The sequence below is a fragment of the Macadamia integrifolia genome, chromosome 13 (assembly GCF_013358625.1).
Source record: "Macadamia integrifolia cultivar HAES 741 chromosome 13, SCU_Mint_v3, whole genome shotgun sequence".
NCBI classification, from domain to species: domain Eukaryota; kingdom Viridiplantae; phylum Streptophyta; class Magnoliopsida; order Proteales; family Proteaceae; genus Macadamia; species Macadamia integrifolia.
In genome coordinates, this window is record NC_056569.1 from 17,024,363 (window position 1) to 17,049,156 (window position 24,794).

The following is a 24,794-nucleotide window of genomic DNA, read 5'->3' on the forward strand; positions in this document are numbered from 1 at the left end:
ATTTTGGGGATGGTTATGCTTTGGTATTTGGGAAATTTCCTATGAAATAAACAAACCGATTAACCTCCCAAATGATTTATGTATACCATATCACCACACAATATACTTTATAGTATGGAAGAATTGAAAACATAGTAGAGAAAAGAAAGGTCATCTACTCAATCCTCTGGCAGATGACATTAACCCACATCAACCTAATTTTCAACCCTAACTTGTAATATACTTATACTTATTTAATTTCAATTATTCTTATCCTGACACCTTTTATTTGTTCAACTATGTTTAAGAGTTATGCTCTTTGAATTATTGTCAGTGAATGGCTTTTTGCACCTAGGCTAGTCTCCTAGGGTGTGCACTGAAACTTATGCAATTATCTTGAAGTTTTTAAATTTAATCCAAATCATCACCAGTATATCCTAAAATCTTGTGCATTTGTGAATTAAGACAGAGCATCCCACTCTAATACCACTCTGTCACACCCTACCTCAAATTAGGCCAAGGCATGGGGCATTGGATTCCTAACCCAGTCAGCCTACTATACCCAGGATCACAGATGCAGTACCTTAATTTCACAAATGCCGCCAAGATCACAACTACAATCAGAGTACTCTAATAAAGTCATATAAATATCACTGGTGATGTACTAGGGTGATAAATTACAAATATATAAGATTCAGTTGTTGACAATCCACAGGTGTAATATTTACATCTTACATATTTCATCAACATTTATATCAAAAGTAATAACTGAAATAACTGAAGTGATGTCCATCAGCCTCCTAGTGTCTCGTAGACACGAGCCTCACAACTACTGCAAAAGTCCAATCCTGCCTCTACACCATTTTTACTATCTAAAACTAGTAATCAACGGGAGGTGACCTTCACAAGCCCAGTGAGGGTTGTGCATGCAAGCACACACAACAAAAGATGCAATGTAAGTTTCACACAGACATATGATGCATATGAATCCATTGATTTTATTATCCTATTTCCATTACTAGGTCCATCTCCTAGTATAGGTGCTATGCAACGATGTGGCATCCCCTCCCCTATATGTTAGGCTTCAGGGATATAAGTTCGCTACAAGCGGAAGTCTGTAGGTCCCAGAATCTTACACAATCGGTTACCCTGCAAACCTCCAAAGGTAACCCCAAACAGATAGCCATGGTCCTAGAATCCTACACAATTGATCACCCATGCTGTGGATAGCCACGGTCCCAAAATCCTACATAATTGATAACCCGTGTTGTATCCGCCTCTAAGTATAGTACATCGTACTTAGTAACATACTCTCAATAACATACCACCCTTTGGGATTACACAGTACCTAACCCCCTAATGGAAAGGGGTGTCGCACTAGGGTCTGTGAATCCTAACCATATGCATTCTACATGCATCCATAGTAATCAATCATACATCGATAACCATCATTGTGATACCGACCTTTGAGCCCACGGTACCGGATCCTCCCCCCTCGATCACACCGTGTCTTAGACCTCAATGTCCCAATCATTATCATTCATCTATAACTACACATCCACAAAACCTCGATCACACAACAATATCAGTAAAACCATACAGATGAGCATGCATAAAGTAAAATATGGAATATATATATATATATATATAATTGTTATATGAAAATACATCCAAAACATAGAATTCAACCACAGTACAGATGATCATGCATAAAGAAAAATATAAAAAAAAAACACTCTGTAAAAGAAATCAAACACCCACTCACCATGTTACCCAACTCATAGGTACGATGAGATCCCCGCAATCAACGTTGTATCCTCGACCCAATTGTTTGGGTCCCTAACCAAGTGTGTATCATTTGTTAAATATTTATAACACCTACCTACATCTGATTTGACTCATTATAGGTTCACTACTGAACCTAAACAACTCTTAACAGCCCATATCCCAATCTTATTTAAAGTCTCGGAAAAGCCCTCGAACTACCCCTACCGATAGGGCTAATTTGGGTAAAAGGTAAGAAACATAACCCACAAGGGGTAGGGCACCAACTTGTAAAAAAAAGGGGCTAATCACCCTTAAAATCACCCAACCAGTGGGACCCGTCTGGTTGGCCCCTTGTCCAACATGCTGGAGACATTCTACAGAATTTTCTGCACTTCCATATGCAATGTAATAAAGTTTTACTAAAATTTTTGTACTTCTATCTCTTTTATCTCTCCCACCTGTGGATTTTATTTCCTTGTTTTCATTAACTTACCTATTGATCACTACATACCTAAATCTCCTATTTGGGTTAGGTTACCACGGTGCATCTCGCTCTGGTACCACCTGTCACAAACTCACACCTTGTCCTCTATATGGCACATGCATGAAGCACTGGAATTTCCAATCCAGTCAGCCAACCAACACCCAAGATCCAGATGCATGTAATAACCAAACCCATAACTAACACAACTGTAAAAGCAGAGTATATGTAAAATTCCATAACATCATAATATACATGTGGTGATCAGCTACAATGATATCTTTATAATATTACAGGCCCATTAATAATTCTCCCACAAGTCACAACAAATTACATTTATTTTAATATATATATATATATATATTAAAATAGACTTGAGTTAATTTACATCCCAATTGGAGTCACTTTATTTACCCCTATAAGCCCTACAGATCCCCTCTAAAACCAACACTTTGCTGTCAAAGTCTGAGGGTAAAATGGTCTCTGGAAACCTAAAGGCTGGAGACCCTAGCACGACCTGCCAGTCGGATGTCTCCCACTGGTCATGCCTTTTCTACAGAATTTCAATTCTGCTTGGTCTCCCTCTAGGTTTTCTCCACAATTTTGGCCTCGATCATTGAAGCCCTGAAACTGTAGCTTATACCAAGTGTGTAGGATAGTGGTTGGGTTGAGGTAAATTGAGAATCAATGATGGTTTGGGATTGTAGGCAAGGATTTGTATGTAAAGAGTTGGTTGGGGCAGAGTATTTAGAGGAGTCGAGAACTAATCAAAGGAGAAGATATCACTAGGAGAAAGTAGGTTTAGATGATAGGGATGAATGGCATATATAGGTGAAACACAGGTCTCAGGGAGGGTGGTGTTCTATAATGATGGCTAAGGGTATAAGATTTGTGATACAGTATAGAAGGGAAACAACTGTGAGGGTAGGAGTAATTGGAGGGGTGAAAACCCCCTATTTTTATATTTTGGGGTTTGTTTAACGTTGTGAAATCCTACATAAATGATGTATTGGATTAGGATTTATTTTATTTATATAATTTTTAAACCCAGCAAGTTGGGGTTTGTATAGGGTTTGGGGTTGTTCCATTGTTGCCCTTGTTTGAGATGCATCTCAGATTGAAGCAGAGATAGGTGTTCTTTGACCGTTGCAGCAGTTGAAAAAGTTGAATATTTGGAAATACTAAACCCTAATAGGGAATTCCTCTCTGGACGTAGATAGTTTGGCTAAGCCAAGTATATCTGGTATACTATGTATACCTTTATTTTTTATTGCATACAAAATTGTGTGGTTTGCAAACTAGTTGTGCATTATCTAATAGACTTGTCCACATAGTGGTTGCGAGGTGGACGTATGTGTTTTTCTATTGATTGGTAAAATGGTCAACACCAACCAATCAGTGTTTATGACAGATCCCACCATTGCATGGATAACATATGAATCCTTACCAAAACAAAAAAGATAACATATGAATGCAAACTTATTTTTTGTTTCATTTAACCAATTTCTTACATTATTTACCAAAAAAAAAACCAATTTCCTACATAAGCAATGCCTCCCACCACCCCCCAACCCCCAACATTTGAACATCCACACACAAAATTACTTTTTACCATGGCTTCGTCCACTCACAAGCTTTTAAGTGGGGTAGTGGAAAACTAATGACAAGTCTTATATAACATACATTGGTTCCAACCAGACTAACCCATATATATCATAATTATATCGTCATTAGGATCGATGTCGCTCATGGCCATATCAGATGACTTTGCCCTCTATTTTAATAAAAAAATAATTTTTAATAGATTTGTTTTTTTTTTTTCTTCTTCTTTTCTTTTTTTTTTCCTTTTTTGCTATAGGCAGAAAAATGGAGTCAAAAGAATTAAAGAATACAGGATTAACATCCAGGCATATCTAAGGATGTGAATTTGAAGCTAAAATCGAACCAAACCATTTACACCAAAACCATGAAACTGTTTATTAAATGGTTCAGTTATGGTTTTAAAATTGAAACCATGATTCAATTTTGGTTTTAAAGTTTAAACCATTGGTAAACCATTTAAATAAACCGTTAAACCGATTAACATATAAATAGTAAGTTTAAGTCATTCAATGTTAAGTTTACATACATTTTAATAAAAAAATTTAAGTTTCCAGTAAACAGTTATTAAAAAAAAGCATATAAGAATAAATTATTCAATTTTTTTTTATTTGGTAATGGATAAACTATTCTCTTTTTTTTTTTTTTTGCTAGAAAAGGAATTAACTATATTAAGAAGAAAAGAAATGGAAACAAGGAACAAAACTGAAAGGAAATAATCGCTACCCTAAGCCCAACCTTTAGCATTGCCATCAGCAGGGGAGAGGGAAAGTGCACTAGCCAAATCTGAAATTTGGTCTTCCATCAACATCTCTCCTCATCATCTCTAGAATGTGCCCAGGGAATGCAAGATTCGATCCCGAAATCCCCGTCTTTGCTACATCTCGAGCCAAATAGTCAGCGATTGAATTTGCCTCTGTGAAGTTATGAGTGATCTTCCATTCAATCCCCTCCAAGTAAGGTTGAAGGTAGATCCATCTCTGGAGAGCAAACCATGGGATTTTCTTTTGCTGAAATGAGATTGAATCCAACATTCTTCCCACAAGCGGTTTATTGCCAACTCGCGAGCCCTCAAGAGACCCACTATAAGACCTTCTACCTCTACTTGGAAAACACCTATCACAGCCATAAAAATTTTACATGAATCCAACACTCTTCCCAAGTGGTCACAAAATAATCCACCAGCTCCTGCATGCCCTGGATTACCCATGGAACTACCATCAAAATTCAGTTTAACCCAGCCCACCTATGGTCTACACCAATACACATCTAAAATCGGCTGAGGTGGAGCATTTTGAATCAGAATCCCGAGCTTCCTGCAACAAATAACATAAAATACGGACTTCACTTCTCCTTTGGTGCTGGGGTTAGAGGCTCTTACATCCTCTAAGACCATTTGCTGCACATACCTAGTCGATCTCATCAAACCGTCATGAAGCCTCTTGTTTCTCACACACCAGATGTGCTCAGCCACAGTGATCAGACCCAACGCCTATGCCTCCTTGCAACACACTGATTTATGCTTTCTTTTCCACCACTGAAATAGCTCCTCCAGGGAATCAACCTACTGCCACAGAACAACAGCCACAGAAAAACATCCAAATCTACTTCGAAAAAGAGCATTGAACGAAGATGTGGTCTATAGATTCAGTCTCGGCACCACACAAGCAGGATTTTGAAATGAGCGCTATTCCCCTCTTGTGAACCTCCTCATCAGTGGGAAGTTTGTCGTGAGCCATTCTCCAACCAAAGATAGACACCCTTGGCTGCAGCTTTTTACACCATACCAGGGAAGCCCAAAGGACTTTTGGATTCCGTCTTCTAATCTCCTCCCAAGCTGATTTGGAACCAAAACCGCCATCTGAAGTTAGACTCCACAAACACATATCCTCACATTCATATGGCAGAATTTTAATTCTCCCATCCTTCTCAAACATTTCCTTCAACAAAGAAGATCTGACCTCTGGAAGCCTCCATTGAAAATTTTCAATAAATTCAGAAACCTTCTAGTCATAAGGACCAACAGAAGCACTCTCCAGACCAGCTAGCTCATGAATAGAGTTTTCATCCAGCCATTTATCTAACCAGAAATTTACTTTCTTCCCATCTCCAATCAGCCATCTTTCCTTTGAGGACATAAAAGACCACATTTTCCTGAATCCAGGCCAAATGGAAGAGGCCTTATACCCTGTTTTGAAAGATCCATCACTCTTCAAAAATCTAGCTCTGAGAAAGCTGCAAGCCATAGAGTTCTCATGTTTAACCCTCCACACCATCTTGTAGAGTATAGATTTATTGATATCTCTAGGTCTGCGAAGCCCCAAACTGCCTTCCTCCTTAGGACAGCAACACTTGTCCCATTTAACAGTTATGCTTTTAGCAGTATCAATCTCACCTGTCTATATGAAATTCCTCATCCACCTCTCAATTAATGCAATAAGGGATGAGGGCCACCAATACACTGCTGAGCTATGATTTGGCATACCCAAAATCACTGATCAAACAAGCTCCGCCCTTCCAACCATGAACATGATTTTTCCTTTCCACCCTGCAAGTCTTCCCTTCACTGTGTCCAATATAGAAAGTAAGAATTCCTTCTTTACCCTGCCCTTAAAATTCTCCATACCCAAATACCGAGTAGGGAAGTTACATATAGGTATGCCAAGCTCCTCCACAATAGCCTGCCTCCTGAGAGCAGGAACTGATCCAAGGAACAATTTGCTCTTTTCTAGATTTTTCCTCTGACCTGAGAAGCTCTGGTATCTAGAGAGAAAAATGTTTCAGTTTTTCATATACCTAATAGAGGCATTTGAAAAAATAAACACATCATCTGCAAAAAGGATGTGGGATGGGGTAGCAACACCACACGGACCCATCAGAGCTTTAATCTTCTTATTGGAAACTAACTCAGATAGTCCTTTGCACAACACCTCTTCTGCTATAATAAACAGCATGGGGGAGATTGGGTCCCCTTGATGCAACCCTCTCTCCACCCCAAAAAAGCTTACAGGCCCACCATCTAGTAGACCAACAGGAGTTGATAAATCCAAAAAATCCAATTTTCAGAAAAACCAAATTTTCTCAAGACAAAAGATAAAGTTCCAAGAGATAGAGTCGTACACCTTTTGGATTTCAATTTTAGACCCATCCCTCCTCCTCTTGTTGAAGTAAACATTGTGTTGGCTAATTTAGAGGCCAAAGAGATGTTAGAATGGATAAGCTTCCCTTTCTGGAAAGTCCCTTGCTCTTTAGAAATTATTTTTGGGAGAATACGCGACAATCTCAGGGCCAGCACTTTGAAATAATTTTACACAAAAATTTTCCCATGCATAGCGGCCTGAACTTGTCCAAAGAAGACACACCCTCCACTTTTGTGATCAACACCAAAAAATTATTATTGATGTCATACGGCATATAACCAGTTCTGAAAAACCACCTAACAGCCCTACACACATCAGAAGAAATAATCTCCCAGCAAGCCTTGTAGAAGGCTCCAGGGAACCCATCCAGCCCTGATGCACTATCAGGATCAAGATCCCAAATTACACCTTTAATTTCAGCCTCACCAGGCATCATAGCCAACCGAGCCCTATCACACTCTTCAAGCACATTTGGAATACACTGCAATAAATCTAAGTCATCGGTAAGAGGAATACCTTTGTTGAATTGCTCATAGTATCCTATCACATATTCTTCAATCTACGCCATGTCAGATATCAGCTCCCCATCTTCCTTCTTCAAGACCCAAATGGAATTTTTCATTCTCCTCATCTTCATAAAGATGTGAAAGAATTTAGAGCATCTGTCTCCTTGCTTCCTCCATTTTATGCGGTATTTCTCAGCCCACAATTTTTCATAATTTTCAAGGGCCTTCAGATATTTGATTTTTGCATCTGCCTCTTTAGAAAAAATCACATCATTCATTCCATTGCTCTTAATTTCCATATGAACCTCCTCCATGCCCTTTTTTACTTCCTCTAGCTCCAAATTGGAAGCAAACTCTTGCCCAAGACCTCAAAGTTCCTTTCAACCTTTTTAATTTCTGAGTCACTAGATACATAGGCGAGCTAGAGATTTCTTCGTGCCACGATCTCTTCACTATAGGTAAGAAAGTTTCATGGTCCGACCAAAATCTTTAGAACCGAAAAGGGCAATTTCCTGGTCTCACCACTGCCTTAGACACCACCTCAAACACCACCAGGATAGGGGAATGATCAAAAGCCACTCTATGAAGCACGAATTAATGGATGTCCTAGAACAACGAGATCCATGCATCATTGCAACAACTTCTGTCCAAAACCGCAGCCACATTCCCCCTTCTCCTGTTATTGTTCTAGGTGAATTTTTGTCCATGGGAAGGAATTTGGGTCAGCAAGCACGTGTCCACCATGGCCCCAGAGTCAGCTGTTGATCCCAAATTAAAATTCTTAGGTCCCCTCTTCTCAGATGAGTGCAGCATGGCATTAAAATCACCATAGATTAGTCAAGGGATGTTACCCCCTGTGTGAGAAGCCACCAAGTCCGCCCACAGCACCCTTCTAGCTGCTCTCAAGCACTTTGCATGCACCATAGTTAAGACAATATTGTTCTGCACCCACTAGATGGAGAGATATATGTGCTGATCCAAGGACAAAATCACCACAGGTCTCCCTATTCCTCTGTGCCAGATCAGCCACAGGTTTGGCACACCGCCATCCCTCTCATTATTAATAAAATCAGAATCTTACCCTAGCTTGTTGAAAAACATCATTGGGAATGCATCTGCTGCAACCATTGGCTCCGTAATACACAAAAGTCTAGCAATTTCTCCCTTAAAATATTCCCCATGGCTAGCCTCGCAGCAGCCTTCTTCATCCCTCTAATATTCCAAAAGAGGGCTTTCATTTATTACCTTTTGATAAAGCAATACAATCAGACTTGCGCAAAGTCTGCTCCGTATTGACCACTCATTTCCCCTTGCTCTATCTCCCAGGGCCGCCTTAAGCAAATTCCCTTTCACAGAGATCTCTATCAACCTACTCCACCTCCATATGACTCACCACCATCGTCCCACCAGTCTCCTGTAAGGGATTGAACGATGATATGACGTTGTTGTACCATTGTACCGACTGATCCCTTCCTTTCCTGTGCTGATTTTTATGACCTCCACTCTGAGTCTTTGAGAAACCTCCTCTTCCTCTACCAGAGTAAATAAAACTAGCCCCTTTTTCCTGTGAAAATCGACAACCATCAGGAAAGGAGGCAGCGTTTGGTTCCCTGGGTAGAGAAGCTAGAAACGCACTGCTCCAAGAGAGTCTCAGTTTCACCCACCGACCCATCATATGATCCATCACCTGATCCCATAGCTGACCCATCATCTGACCTGGCTTCCTGATCCAATCCATATGCATTCAAGTCGTTCTCCCCTTCTACGACTTTCTCCATATTGCTTTCAAGAAAGATATTCCTTTCTAGATTCATATCCTCTCCCAAAGGAATACAGATTTCAATATTTCCATTTAAGGTGGAAGGGACCGAATTGCCACCAGAATTCCTCAAAATAGGCGCACTTGATAAGGAAGGAGATCTTTCCCTCATATGGGAAGGATTCCTTCCCAGTTTGAATGCACCACTCGGAATTCCCCCTTCCCGGTGGCCACCACTTCGAGCACCACCATCTTCCTTGGCATAAACCGCCCCTAGAATGTTTTCCTTTCGTTGCAACTCCTCCCTCGCCTCTGCTTCTTTTCTTACCCTACAAGCATGGACATAATGCCCCACCTTCTTGCAGAAGCCACACCTGGTGATCGTGTCCTCATAAACTATTGTTTGTTTGAACCAGAAAATCTCACCAGAACCAGGTTGTCTTCTTTCAATCTGAATCTCTTCAAGTCTATTAGCCTCAATTTCCACCTCAACCTGGACTCTCGCGAAAGTGCCCATAGCAGCAGATCAAGTGCACTTGTCCAAGGCCACTGGTCTTCCAGCCTCCTTAGCTATAGTCAACAAGATCTTCTCATTTCAATATTCAAGTGGTAAGTCAGGGAACCTGATCCAAACCAACTTGGCCCTTACATTTTTTGCGTGAACATCAAAATTAGGCTTCCATGATTGCAACCTGATCACTTGTCCTGCAACTTTTGTAAAGCTTCTTCCGCATATCGAGCCATGTCACTCGCTCTTTCAAACTGGAACAGGATATACCCCTTCCCATCGGTGCCATCTTAACACTTCCTTTAAGCTTCCATGTCTTGCGAGCCTCTTTTTGAACACCATCCGTTGATAGCTACTGGAAATTCACCCTACTTATCAACGCAACTTTGAAATCAGTAGTCCTTCCTCATAAGAATCCTGTGGTATGATAATTTTTGTGTCGGAACTAGCATGAACAGGTTCTGGTAAGTTATCCACATCAGGTAGAATACTTCCAACCACAGAGGAATAAGATCGACGAGCCCTCTCCCTGGCCTCAGGCACCACCACCTCTTCCCTGACCTACTCACCATCGTCCACCTCCACTGGGACATCTGCCACAACAGTAGGATCTGTACCACGGTCCTTCTCCCCTTGGGAATCAGGCCTCAAGAAATCTGTTATTAGGGCCTGTCAACTACCATCCAGAGGCCAACCACCCTTCAGATCTTGCCATTCTCTCCATTCAAAATCGCCCCACCAGAGGTACACACACCAGCCATCCCCCAACCAAATCAGCCCGGCAGAGTTCCTCCTTCAAGAAAGCCACTGGGTAATTTTTTTAATTCATATAAGAAGATTGAACAAAAAACCAAGAACACTTGGATAAACTATTCAATTCAATATCACAATTTGGATAAAAAGTTAGAAAACACAAGAAACCCGTTTAAACTGAAACCGTTATAAATGGTTTCGGTTCTCATATATGAAACTGTTTATTAAATGGTTCAATTTGGTTTTACCTAAAAATTCTTACACCGAACCAAACCTAATCATTTACACCAGAACCGAACTGATTAACACCCTAGGGCATACCTAGATGAAAGAATACAACTTAATTACTTTAATCCTCTAATTTTGGCATTGCCATCAGCAAAGGAGTGAAGTAATCCCAATTACCCAATGAATCTATATCTTGGGCGCTGTACAAAATCCAAATTTAAATTGTTGTCAATAATGACCGAGGCAGAATTCCATGTTTTTTATTTGTCTAGCTTTGCACAACACGCAAATCAATCACACAATTGGCCTTGAGAAAGCCGTGGAAAATATACTATTGAACTAATAAAAGATAAGCCATCAAGCGCTGACACTGTTCAAGATATCTTCAAGGAATATTTTGACAAAAGACATACTTCACCACTGCCTTCGAGTTACACTCTATCGAAAGTATTTGGATTCTTTTTACTTGAGCTGTGTTAATTCCTTTGATTACCACTGCGAATTCAGCCATGAAATTCAATGATACTCTAAGAAATTAGGAGAAAATATTGATAAGCTCACCATACAACGATCTTAGGACTCCCCCTGCTCCAACCCTCCCTGAGTTACCCAGTGAACAATCATTATATTTAGTTTTGTCCACATATAAAGTGGCTTCACCCAAAATTCTTCCACTATTCATTATTGGGGGCAAGCTAACCCTTTAATTCCTAAACTTCTTGATACAATATAACAACCTTTGCATTATTCTTTGCCGTTAATAAGAACCGTTCTTTTTTTGCTAAAATATAAGAACCATTCCACCAATATAGGAATGGGTAGGTATCGATATTGGACATACAACTTGCCCATTAAGTGCAATCCAATGTCATTTTTTAAAATCATGAAGTGAGTACACACAGACATCCAAGAGAGGGGAGGGGTGGTCCTTTAACTGCCGAGAGAGAGAGATATTTAATTCAATGCAATAGTCTTTTATTATATTAAAAATAATACAAGTGATTTTGTCAGAGTGGATTTGACTAACGCTTTAGTCTTTATTGTTTTCCTTCTTCTCTTCAGGAAATCAAACTATTGCATCATTGATTTGACTTAACACTGTAGTCCTTATTGTTTCCCTCTCCTATTTGGAAAATTAAACTAGTACAAAAGATGTACTATCTTAACAAGTGAGGTTGTCACCAGGTGCCACGCCAAATTGGTTACAATAGTCCTTGTAATATTGAACACGAGCTTCCACAGCTGCTGTGTTTCCACCATTGCATTCAATTGCACCGTTGATGGCTTTAATCGTTGCTCCAAATCCTTGACCAGAAGTAATGATTGAATGGCAATTATTCATCCAAAACCACAATCCAGCCTTGAATGAAATCACAACATCGTTGGCCACAGTTTCAGGAGAATTTAGCCCATCAAATCCAATACTCTTTCCTGCAGCCCCATAATTATAATTCCACGTTAGCTGGAGTGGTCCACGGCCATAGTACTGCTTGCCAGCGACGCATGGATACTCTGTATTTGAACTATCACAGTAATTGTGAGAAGCACCATTTATCTCTTCTATGTAACAGAAGTCTGCAAACAAGCACACACACACAAAGGCATAAAATTTCTCCTAGAAGAAGCTTGAAATATTAGAAGATTTATAAATGAAATTATGAAAAATTAACTTACGTCCAGTCTCATGTGTTACATGGGCGAAAAATGCGGCAATCTCTCTTTTAATATCATCAGTTGTTCCAGTTGTGCCGAAGCTAGGATAAGAATTAGTTGCACTGAGGAATGCAGCACGCGTATAGAAGCTCTTGCCTGCACAGCTTGAGGCAGCCTGATTGATTATCCCATCAAAGAATGATTGTGTAACTATATCGGCCACCGATGACGATGAAGAAGAAGACGATGGCGGTGTTCCACTGGCATAGCAAGGACCAGATTGACATCCAGTGCCGCAATAAGTATCGCCAGTTCCACAATACCCATACTTGCTACAGCAAAGATTTGATGCACAGCCACAATTCTGACCCATGACAGATTCTGGCATCAGCCCGGTTAAAATTCCGGCCAAAGTGATGGCTAGAAGGCTTTTCCTAATTGTAAGAGTCACGGCCATTTTGGAAGTACCCATAGAGGAAGATGGAGAAAAGATGAATTTGTGGGAATGATGAGAAAACTGTAAGGGAAAGAGAGTATTTATAGTGTATTAGCAGGTATGGGAAGAGCAGCCTAAAGTCCACATCAGTGGGTCGGCTGCAACAAAGTCTAGTATACAAATTATTAAGAGAGTAGTTAAGCTTTGAAAGTCTAGTATAAGCGTAATTGTAGGATAGACTTTGAATTATCAAGATAGTAGTCAAGCTTTGGGAATCAATGCGTTAGGTATCTGTCCATACATCTTTATCCTATGTTTCATATCGTGAAAAAAAATTGTTGGGGTTTAGTGAGAGGTTTCTATCGAAGTTTCATCTCTCTTTGGTACAGAAGAAAAGTTTGAATTTTTAGTTTGCCAACTTGAACTACGTGCAAAGTTTAGCAGAGAGAGAGAGAGAGGCTGAATCAGCCAGCAGAATCAGATAAAAATACCCTTGATTCATTTAAAGAAACCGATTTTTCCTTTATTATCCTTCTTGCATCACCGATATCTTCTGAGAATGAAAATCAGATGAAGCCGGTATCGATCTGATCCAATCGATTCGATCCTATTCCTCAAACAATGAGATGTAAAATCAGGATCGGCATTTGATGGGTGGCGTGTAGAAACGCAACCCTAAAACGATGCAGAAGATAATGGAAAAACAAAACAAACAATGCACACAGATTTTACGAGGTTCCGCAAGGTTGCCTACATCCCCGGTGAGATGAGATCCTGCTTCACTATCAATGGAGAATAGGGTTACAACGCTCTTCCTCACACCTCTCCGTATTGCTTGCATTACAGAGAAAGAAACCCTCGCTACAAATATAAAAAAAAAAAAACCCTAATCCGGATCAAATTACAATTTCCAACCTAATCCGGATCAAATTACAATTTCCGCCGTCCTGGCTGTCTAGGTGCTGCACCAGTACTTCCTGGATTAAACTGCGACGAAATACAAGACATCATACACCAACATGGCGGATTTTATTAGTCTAGGATCAACGTCATGTATGGCACATGGCAGAGGATACTGGCTGAAGCTCCTTAATTTCTCTCTACAGATAGCATTCACATTTTCAATAACCTATTTGAATAGCCAACAAAACACTCAGGTAGAGAGTCTAAGACGATCACACAGTCCAAAATATTTCTAAATATTAAATGGACTCATAACACCTATTGCACAACAGAGGATCCAAGTCCGTCAACAAAGGTACTGTAATATTTCGAAACCATGCATCGTAATCTTATCTATCAGATCACATCTAGTGTAGAAAGGACAAAGTAAACATAGTGCCATTTCCCTCGAAAAGTCCTACCAAAATAAATTCCCCTCGAAACACTACTGATTTCATTAAGGGTCAAGAAATGCCGCGTGGCAAAGTTGGTGGATGATCCACTATATTAGAGGATGGTTAGCCGTATTTACTGGCACTGGTCTCAAGCAGGCCTTCAGCCGAGGTCATCCCTTGGCCAAGAGGAGTATACCTTTGACTCGTTGCCCATTTGATATTTAAGTTTCTATAGCCAGGGATATGAGGAAAATAATTCTCTGTTTTTCTCATCCCTGTTTTTCCTTGTTTTGTTACCTGCAGAACACAACACGTGGACAACTTTAAGACCAATGCACCGGATGTAATAATCCTCATCCAATCTTGACCATTGGTCTTAAAGTTGTTCACGTGTCGTGTTTTGCAGGTAGCAACACAAGAAAAAACAGGGATGAGAAAAACAGAGGATTTTTATCCGGAATATGAGAGGGCTACATATGCCCGTTCTAAAAAAAAAGAAAAAAAATATGTAGCTTGACTTTTGTTGGGGTTCTAACTATAGCCCTTGAACTCTTCTAATCCATTATATATGCTATACATTAAAAAAAAAAAAAAAAAAAAAAAAAAAAAAATCTTACAAAAGCAAATTTTCACTTTTATTTCTCTTGATAATTTAAAATATGGAGAACTATTTCGTGTTGGAATGTGGTTCTTGGGTATGTGCGAGGACCAATCCTAGTTATTTAGTTCCGTGAATTATTCGTGAATAATAAGGCCGAACAGAATTTTACCGAATTTTATGAATAATTCGATCCGAATCCAAATTAAATAAAACATTCTGAAAAATTCTTGATTTTATAGATTTTTTAAAAAATTCATGAATAATTCGGCCATACCGAAATTTTTCTGAATTATAACCAAATTTTATCCCATGTAAAAAAAAAATAACAAAAAAAAAAAATTTATCTTGAAGAAGTTAATAAACCTTAGAAATAGTGTGATTATTATGCATTTATTATCCCAATGTTACTTTTCTTCTTGTTTTTTAATAGAAACCGACAAAGCTTATTTTTCCTGAGGTAATCTCTCACACTTCTATTAAAAAAAATAAAAAAAATCTCACCCCATTATGGTTTGACTAAGTCTTACAATCGTTACTCTCTCTAGTCTTTAAGAAGAACACCCACCGTGGGTGACGTGGGTCCAACTGAATTTGTCCTCAATGCCCCCTCTAACTCTCTCTCTCTCTCTCTCTCTCTCTCTCTCTCTCTCTCTCTCTGATTCAATTGAGTAATAGGAAATGAGTTTAGAAAAAAAAAATAAAAAAAGAGCTAAATATATTATTTTTATCTTTAAAATTTAAAATTTTAATTTTTCATTTGTATGATATGTACATATGATAATTGATAGATAATATGAAACAAGTATTACAAATATTAAAAATAACATCCGATTTTTTTGTCCGCTTATTACTTTTGTTAACAAATGATTCCGGAATCCAAAGCCGAATTTATTATCTCTATTTTTTTTACCGATATTTTGATAGAATCGCTGAATTAATAAAACGAATTATTCCGAATACTTCTTCATATAAATAATTCTCAAATCCGAATTAAATAACAATGGGGCTGATAGGAGTATATGAGAAAGCATCCACTGATCAATATGTCATTTTCCATTTCATAATTTTGCCTCCCATTTGTCTGGCGCAAGGGCCACACTCACCAAAAAAAAAAGATTTCCCTTAAAATTATTATGGAAAAGTGTTTCAAGTGGATGGAGCATGGCTCCTACGCATGCGCAAGGACCAATGAGAATGCACAAGATAGCATCAACTGTGTGCCATTTTGCACTCATGTAGAGGCGGGTAGGTCATTTCATTCCCCATGTGTTTGGGTGCAAGGGCTACACTCTCCAACAAAAACATTCTCCCAATTATTATAATAGCTTTATCCCATTCGAAAGCTTTAGCACCCCATATTATATATCCCTTACCCACCTCTTCCCCTTGCATCCTTTCAAATAGCCCTCCCAGTTCCATCCCTGCTACTCTAAATTCCATCAACAATATTTGAGATCTCTCAAAATTATGGGACCTCAAAAAATCAACCTTTGTTCATTCCTCCCCTGACCCCCACAACACCCCCTAAAAAAATAAAAAAATAGAAACTAATGATTTGTCTCTAAGAGAGACAAAACCGAAAAAGAAAAAAAGAAAAAGAAAAAAAGTGAAATAAAGAAAATATGACATTAAATGATTTGACCATACTAGAGAACATCCATGCAAGTCAAGTAAATTGGAAAGGAAAATTATTTCCAAATAGAAATCTTAATTGGGAATGGGAAGATCAGAAACCTAAAGAAATCCTAACCAAAATAAACCATATCCCTGAATAATGTTTTTGCTGCTGCTACGACTTTTTTCTTTTATACTTTATGTTCTATGATACTATGTATCAACAAGCTAGAGTTGGGGAGTATCTTCCAGTTCAGGCAAGGGATGGTTGACATTTCTCCTTTTTATCATTATAAGAGGACAATTAGAAGTTGATTTTAGGACTCTTGGAGTATCCAAGCTTCTTCACAACAATTGCTTCGTGATGGATATGAGATGCTCCATAGAGTTTTATTATAGCACTGAGAGATCTGAAATTATTGCAAATGTTCATATTTGGTACAAGGCTTCTTTGACACTGATGATCCTATCCAATCTAAAAATCTCTTCCTTAACAACTTCTTCAGTACTAATGATCCTTTTTGTTATGAGAGGATAATTAGAATTGACCATCGTACTTGTAGCAAACTCAAGCTTTGTAAGATTGCATTCATTTCTCTGTTAATCCGCTGCATTCACATTAATGTTGAGTAGTAGTAGGTGCTACTAGAATTGGAACTTGGTAGTGAAGTCGGTGGTGGCCACCCAATCACAAACAACGTGGAGAGTGGTGATGAGCATAACACAGGGGATCATACAAGTGGCGGAGAGGGATTAAGTTGCAAGGACTATCTTACGGAATGCAGGTGGTGGAGAGGGAATTGGTGAAGCCCATTCTAAAAATGTGGTCCATAGACCAACCAAGTCATTGATCACCACCAGAGTAAAAAGGAGTTAGCTCCACAATCCAGCCCAAATAACTTGAAAAGTCATCTCCTTAGTGCTTAGTGATGTGGACGCTCTTCTTTGAAAGAATCCTAGTCCAAACTGTTAAGTTTATCTCGAATTCTTGACCCATTTTGAAGATTGACCCACTCTGACATATTTTGGTAGCTACTTGAATGGAAAGTTTTCTGAGATCTGTGATGGAAGCAAAGGGGTTGGGCAGATAGGCCCAAGCCCAGAGCCCATCATTGATCTCGTATGGGGGTGCGGGGGCGGTATGGTTTGGCTGGATCTACCGTGACCCGATGGGTTGACCCAGACCCACGACATGGAGTATATAATGTACTATTGTCTTGTTGAGAAAGTCATTGTAATTTTTAGTGTTAGGATTTCAGGGTGAGTTTTCTCGTCGCTGCTTGGGTGTAATCTCTCTTTTGCATAGTGAAACATCTTCTTCTTCGCCCGAGGACGTAGCACACCACACTGGTTTGTGAACTTTGTTAAATCTTTGTGTCGTGCAAATATTTTGTCTATTTATTTTTGTATTTCTTGGTGTTTAATCTGACAAACTGGTATTAGAGCTTTGGATTATTTCGATTCATGTCTTCTTCAATGAAATACGATATTGATAGGTTCGACGGCAACATCCAATTTAATCTATAGTAGGTTTGAATGATGGTTGTTCTTACACAGTAGGGTTTGAAGAAAACCCTATTTTGGAAGACAAAAAAACCTACAACTATAACCAATGATGATTGAAACGAGTTGGATGATAAAGCTCTTTTAGCTATTCAGTTGTGTCTTTCGAATGATGTTCTACAAGAAGTTCTCTAAGAGAAAACGACTGTAGAGTTATGGGTGAAGTTCGAGAATCTCTATTTCACCAAATTCCTCACCAATAGGTTGAGATTGAAATAACAATTGTATATCTTTCATATGCATGAAAGTACTTCTATTAAATCTCACATATCTGAGTTTAATTCTATTGGTATTGATTTGAAAAGGATAGATATTAAAATAGATGATGAAGATTTGACCCTATTATTGTTATGTTCTCTGCCTCCATCTTATAAGTATTTTAGGGATACCATGATTTATGATAGAGAGACAATCTCTGTCAAGGATGTCAAAACGAATTTGCAAAGTAAGTAAAAAATTGATGATGAGTTGACGTCTATAAATAAATCTGATGATGTTAATTAGGTAGCTAGAGGGAGAACAAATAAATAGGATTCAGATGGTGACAAAAAGAAGGGTATATCAAAATCTAAGCACAAGAATTTGACCTGCAATTACTGTAAGAAAAAGGAACATATTAAATTTGAATGCTATAAGCTTTTAAATAAGCAGAAAGTAGGTGGTGGTACCTAAAATAAACAGAAGAATGATGATTCTGCAGAAGATAGTATTGTCGAAGATGAGAGTGAGTCTGATATACTTTTGGTGACTGATGACAAAGTCAGATCACAGGATAAATGGATTCTTGACTCTGGTTATTCCTATCATATGTGTCCCAATCGTGAATGGTTCTTCACAGACGAATTAATTCAAGATGGAGTTGTGTTGATGGAAAATAATACCTCTTGTAGGACTATTGGAATGGGAGCAATCAGGATCAAGATGTATGATGGTATTGTTAAAACTTTGTCTAATGTCAGGTATATCCCTGATTTGAAGAAGAATCTCATCAGTTTAGGCACTCATTATTCAAATGGGTGCAAATATACAATTGAAGGTGTAGTCATAAAAATTAGCAAGGGTGTTCTCTTGTTGATGAAAAGAATTAAGGTTGGCAGTTTGTATGTGTTGCAGGGCACTACAGTCACTGGGTCTGTTGCAGTAGTTTTAGCATCTATGTATGAATCAAATGTCATAAATTTATGGCACATGAGGTTATGTCATATGAGTGAAAGAGGGATGGCATCATTAAGCAAAAGGGGTTTGTTGTGTGGTCAGAGTATAGGAAAAATAGAGTTTTGTTAGCATTATGTATTTAGAAAGCAGAAGAGAGTCAGTTTTAGTACTGTTATTCATAGGACCAAAGAAACTTTGGACTACATTCATTCAGACCTATGGGGGCCCTCTAGGGTTACTTCAAAAGGGACTGGTATAAGGTACTTGCTTACTTTCATTGATGATTTATTTAGGAAGAATTAGTCTATTTCTTGAAGCATAAAAATAAAGTATTTGTCACTTTCAAATAGTAGAAGAATTTTCTTGAGAAGCAGACCGGGAAACAAATTAAGAGGTTGAGAACCAATAGTGGCCTAGAGTTCTGTGAATGTGACTTTAATGAGTTCTGCAAAAATAAAGGTATTGCAAGACACCATACAATTGTTAAAACACCACAGCAGAATGGAGTGGCAGAGCATATGAATAGAACCTTATTAGAAAAAGCAAGGTATATATTATCAAATGCAATATTGGGCTAGGAGTTCTGGGCAGAAGCAGTTAACATAGCAACTTTATTGGTGAATCGATCTCCTTGCACAACTATTGAGTGCAAGACTCCAGAGAAAATTTGGTCAGGTAAGCCTGCAGGTTACTCTAAAATAAAAGTATTTGGATGTCATACTTATGCACATGTGAATGAAGGAAAGTTGAAACCTAGGGCTAAGAAATATATTTTTCTTGGATATGGATCTGGAGTGAAAGGATACAGGTTGTGGTGTCTTGATTTAAAGTCTCCAAAATTTCTTATCAGCAGAGATGTTACTTTTGATGAATCTTCTATGTTACATCCTAGGAAAGAAGCTTCTATTCATTATGATGAAGGTGAAAACAAATCTAGAGAGAATATGGAGTTTGAAATTGGTGGTTCATCTTCAAACAAACCACAATCTATTTCAGTTCAGCTGCCTACTTTTATTGAAGGAGATGGGGCTCAAGAGAATCAAGAAGAAGAGTTGTACAACATTGCCAACGATAGACCAAGGAGGAATATTAGACAACCACAAAAGTATGGGCATGCTGAATTTTTTTGCTTATGCATGCATTGTTTGTTATAGATACAATTGAAAATAGTGAGCCTGCAACATATTCTGAAGTTGTTACTTCAATTGATTCTATAAAATGGTTGGTTACCATAAATGAGGTGATGGAATCTCTTCATAAAAATCATACTTGGGAGCTTGTCAAGCCGAGAACAGGAAAAAAAATTGTTGGTTGTAAATGGATCTTCAAGAAGAAGGAATCTGCCTCAGGTATTGAAGATGCTAGGTACAAGGCACGTTTGGTTGCAAAGGGCTATAGTTAAGTACAAGGAATTGATTTTAATGATATTTTCTCACCTGTCGTTAAGCATAGTTCCATTAGTGTCCTACTTGCTCTAGTTGCTATGCATGATTTGGAGTTGGAGTAACTTGATGTGAAAACAACATTCTTGCATGGTGAACTAAAAGAACAGATTTATATGCATCAACCTGAAGGGTTTGTTATTGAAGGTAAGGAGGACCATGCATACTTGTTGAAGAAGTCACTATATAGTTTGAAATAGTCTCCTAGACAGTGGAATAAAAAGTTTGATTCGGTTATGGCTAGTTTTGAATACTGTAGGTGTCAATATGGCTGTTGTGGTTATTTCGAAAAGCTCTTTGATGGGTCATTCATATATTTTTTGTTTTATGTTGATGATATGTTGATTGCAACAAAAAACAGGAATGAGATCAACAGGTTGAAGGAACAATTAAGTTCTGAATTTAAGATGAAAAATTTGGGGGTAACAAGGAAGATCCTTGGCATGGAGATCAAGAGGGATAGAAAAGCAGGGGAGTTGTGGCTATCTCAATGGAAGTACAATGAGAAGGTATTGAATCGTTTTGGGATGAAAGTTGCTAAACCTACAAGTACTTCTCTTGCATCTCATTTTAGACTTTTAGCTATTCCATCACCTCAGATAGATGAAGAGATGGAGTACATGTCACGTGTTTTATACTCTAGTGTAGTTGGCTCCATTATGTATGTTATGGTTTGCACTCGTCCTGATATTTCACAAGCTGTTAGTGTGGTGAAAGACATTTGTCATGCCCAGGTAAAGCTCATTGGAAAGCAGTGAAGTGGATACTTAGGTACTTGAAAGGGACCTCTGGTGTTTGTTTGGAGTTTGGGAGGAATGGTGATAGTTTATCTGGTTATATTAATTCAGATTATGCAGGTGATCTTGACAAGAAGAGATCACTCACAGGCTATGTATTTACTCTTAGAGGAAGTACGATTAGTTGGAATGCTACTTGGCAGGCTACAGTTGCATTATCTACTACTAAAGCATAGTATATGGTAGTAACTGAGGCAATCAAAGAAACTATTTGGCTTAGTGGTTTGTTGGGAGAAATCAGTATGGATCATGGGGTGACTGTTGTCCATTATGATAGCCAGAGTGCTATTCACTTGACTAAAGATCCGATGTATTATGAGAGGACGAAGCATATTGATATTCGGTATCATTTTATCAAAGAGATAATTGCTCAAGGTAATATTCAAGTGTTGAAGATTGGTACTAAAGACAATCCAACTGATATGTTGACTAAGCCTTTTTGTGTGTTGGTAAGTTCAAGAATTGCTTGAACTTGTTTGGTGTTTGCCGTGTTTGAGTTCAGCCCTTTGGAGGGCTATTGGAGAAGATGAAGATTTTAACTATTTCTTTATTTGTTCAAAGAGAATTCAAGCCAAGGTGGAGATTTGTTAAGTTTGTCTCGAATTCTTGACTCGTTTTGAAGATTGACCCACTCTGACATATTTGATGGTGACCCGAATGAGAAATTTTCTGAGATTTATGATGGAAGTAAAGGGGTTGAGCCGATAGGCCCAAGCCCGGAGCCCATCACTGATCTCGTATGGGAGTGTGGGGGCCGTATGGTTAAACCGGATAGACCATAACCCGAGGGGTTGACCTACGACTTGGAGTATATAATGTATTGTTGTCTTGTTGAGAAAGTCATTGCACTTTGGGGGTTTTTCGAGCTATGGTTTCAGGGTGAGTTTTCTCTCCACTGCTTGGATGTAATCTCTCTTCTGCATAGTGAAACAACTTCTTCTTCGCCCGAGGACATAGCACACCACACTGGAGTATGGACCTCGTTAAATCTTTGTGTCGTGTAGATCTTTTGTCTATTTATTTTCGTATTTCCTAGTGTTTGATCTAACACAAACTCCATCCACTATATCCCCAAGAGTTTTTCTTGAAGGCTACAAAGAAGATAAAAGGATCTATGACAAGTGCAGCCACTCATGTTATTTTTTGGGTTTTTCTTTTCTTCGTTTAATCCCAACCATTGGAGCACCATTAAGATCAAAAGTTGAGATGTTGTAGTAAATTTTAGGGTTTTATTCATTTGTCTATAAAAATTCATCGAAGATAGCATGCAAACAAATAAATTTTGAGTAAACGTTTTGGATGAACTTGTTTAGTGCATTTCTCTTGGATTTTAAAGAGTTTATCTTTGAAACTTAGAATAGTTTCTTTGTAACCTAAAGAAGTTTCATTCTATCCTAAAAGACTTATAATTTTCTATTTCATTTGCGTCCTAAAATAGTTGCAAGACCTAGTTGAAGCTACAATCATCATAGAAGAGTTCCATTTCAACCCCATATTTGTCTTCATCTAGTTTATTTTATTTTTAGAATTCTATCTTGGTTTGTGCACCAACTTCATGATCCATTTTGAGTATAGTAAACTGCTTGTCTAAGAATAAATTTGTCATAAAAGTTGTGGGTCCATGAGTCCTTGTTCAGGAGGCTTTGAAATCAAGTCATTCTGACTTATATTAAGCAGGATATCGACATTTTACTGAGGTCATTCCGAGCTAAAAATTTTGCACTTCTTGTGCTTGTGTTTGGGCATGTTAATTTTACTCTCCATGATTTACAGTCCACCCAAGCAGGAGAAGATCATTCCGATGGATACACCATTGGTTTCAGCAGCCTATCTATAGGTGTGTATCAACTAGGTTACAAGGGCTATCGCAAGCAAAGCACATTGTGCACGTTCTTTGGTCCATCTTTTTCACCATCAAAGTCGAAGTCATGGTCATGGTTTCCTTCGACATATGCATGGATGTGATCTGATTTTTGTTGCTTGCACTTGCCATCGTGGTCCCCGTCTTTAACAATTCGATTGGAGAAATCAAGAGAAAGGCAAAGAAAAGGAATGGAATTTAGAGTAACAAGGGTGAAACTGGGAGACTTGTGTGTGGGGAGGTAAAGGGCAGGGCTAGAGGGAGACACGGAAGGCCACTTGAGCTATTGTAGAGGATAAGGGTAATTTAGAGATTTTGAATTATAAGTGGAGAGATAAAGGTCGAAGGTTTTTTCTTTATTTTTTTGAGGAAATTACACTCCCCTCCCCTATATGTTTTAAGTATTACACTCAGGCCCCCTGCGAAGTTTGTAATTACAAACGTACATTGTGGTGTTAACTCTGTTAGAAGCAGATGTTAAATAACTTTTTTACCCCCTTCGCCTTTCTTTAAATATCACTCCCTCCAACCTCAATAAGTTAGATTTCTTGGAGCCAGTGGAGGGAGGATCAGTCCAGCGATCACCTGAGCCAATTGAGGGTTTGTTCTCTGACTTCGATCACCTGAGCTGATTGAGGGAGAGAGATGTTGATATTGTGAAGGTAAGACCACCGATTCCCCTCACTGCTGCATTGATTCCTTGGCCTAGGTAAGACCTATGCCCTGGAAACAGATTTGAGCAAGCCCTACATTCCAATCGCACTATCTTCGGCGCAGATAACGTCCTAAAATCAAACAATTGCTGCCCCATCACTAACAACAACATCCTAGCTCCAATGCAGTCCAATTCTATATAAATAATCCAAGAACAAACAAAAAAAAAGGAAAATCAAAGTCCTGTGTTCCTCTCTCCCTGAGAAAATAAAAAATCCACATATCACTTGTTGCTCAAGAACAAACGACTAACATGAAAGGCTAAAATCTCGGATAAAAGCTTTAGGTAGAACCAAAATAGTCAAAGAAGACATAATCAAGTTTGGTAGAAAACGACTCAAGATATAATCAACTCAGGCCAATTTTTTAGCTGCTATAAATCCAGAACCCAGAATTTGTGAAGTGGGTTCTTGCTGGTTTAACTTGTCTGCAATGGGCTTTGTGTAAGAGAGACATCCATGGCCGAACTTGAAATTTCAAGAAAAAAGAGGAGTGTACTATAGCCAGAGACTCAAGCATAGAACTCATAATTTACGGAGGCGCGACACAAAGAACTTATAGGAGGGAGGGAAAGCGAGACCTATGAATGGTCTTACCTTATTCTAACTTCAGAACCATAAATCGCACGCTCTCTGCGATTTCTCAGGGAAGAAGATGCAGCTGAGAGTCGATCTTCAACAAGATGAACAAAAATCAATCACCAAAACCCTCTCTTTGATTGCAGCTTTCAGAACGACTTAATCGCAAGTGTTAGAATAAACCCTAACTCTCCCATGATTTCTCAAGGAAGAAGACGATAATATTGGTTGAGGGCAAAATCATCATCTACATTGGACCTAGGGTATTTTGGGATTTAAAATAAATTTATAACACACTTAACGGTTTCTCACTCACGATCAAG

The 24,794-nt window shown here is 38.6% G+C and overlaps 1 protein-coding gene across 1 annotated transcript; it reads right to left on the minus strand.

Moving 5' to 3' along the window:
* Positions 1-11,704: 11,704 nt before the first annotated feature.
* Positions 11,705-12,877, minus strand: LOC122060135 (endochitinase EP3-like). Its single transcript, XM_042623314.1, has 2 exons — positions 12,395-12,877; positions 11,705-12,295 (listed from the first exon to the last, which is right to left on the minus strand). Exons 1-2 carry the CDS (start codon positions 12,843-12,845, stop codon positions 11,883-11,885), a joined length of 864 nt encoding a protein of 287 aa, XP_042479248.1. The 5' UTR covers positions 12,846-12,877; the 3' UTR covers positions 11,705-11,882.
* Between the last annotated feature and the right edge of the window lie 11,917 nt (positions 12,878-24,794).

Coding starts and splice junctions, on each gene's coding strand:
- LOC122060135 (XM_042623314.1), bottom strand. CDS start 12,845: ATGGGTACTTCCAAAATGGCCGTGACTCTTACAATTAGGAAAAGCCTT. Junction 12,296..12,394: donor TGTAACACATGAGACTGGAC/GTAAGTTAATTT, acceptor GCTTGTTTGCAG/ACTTCTGTTACATAGAAGAG.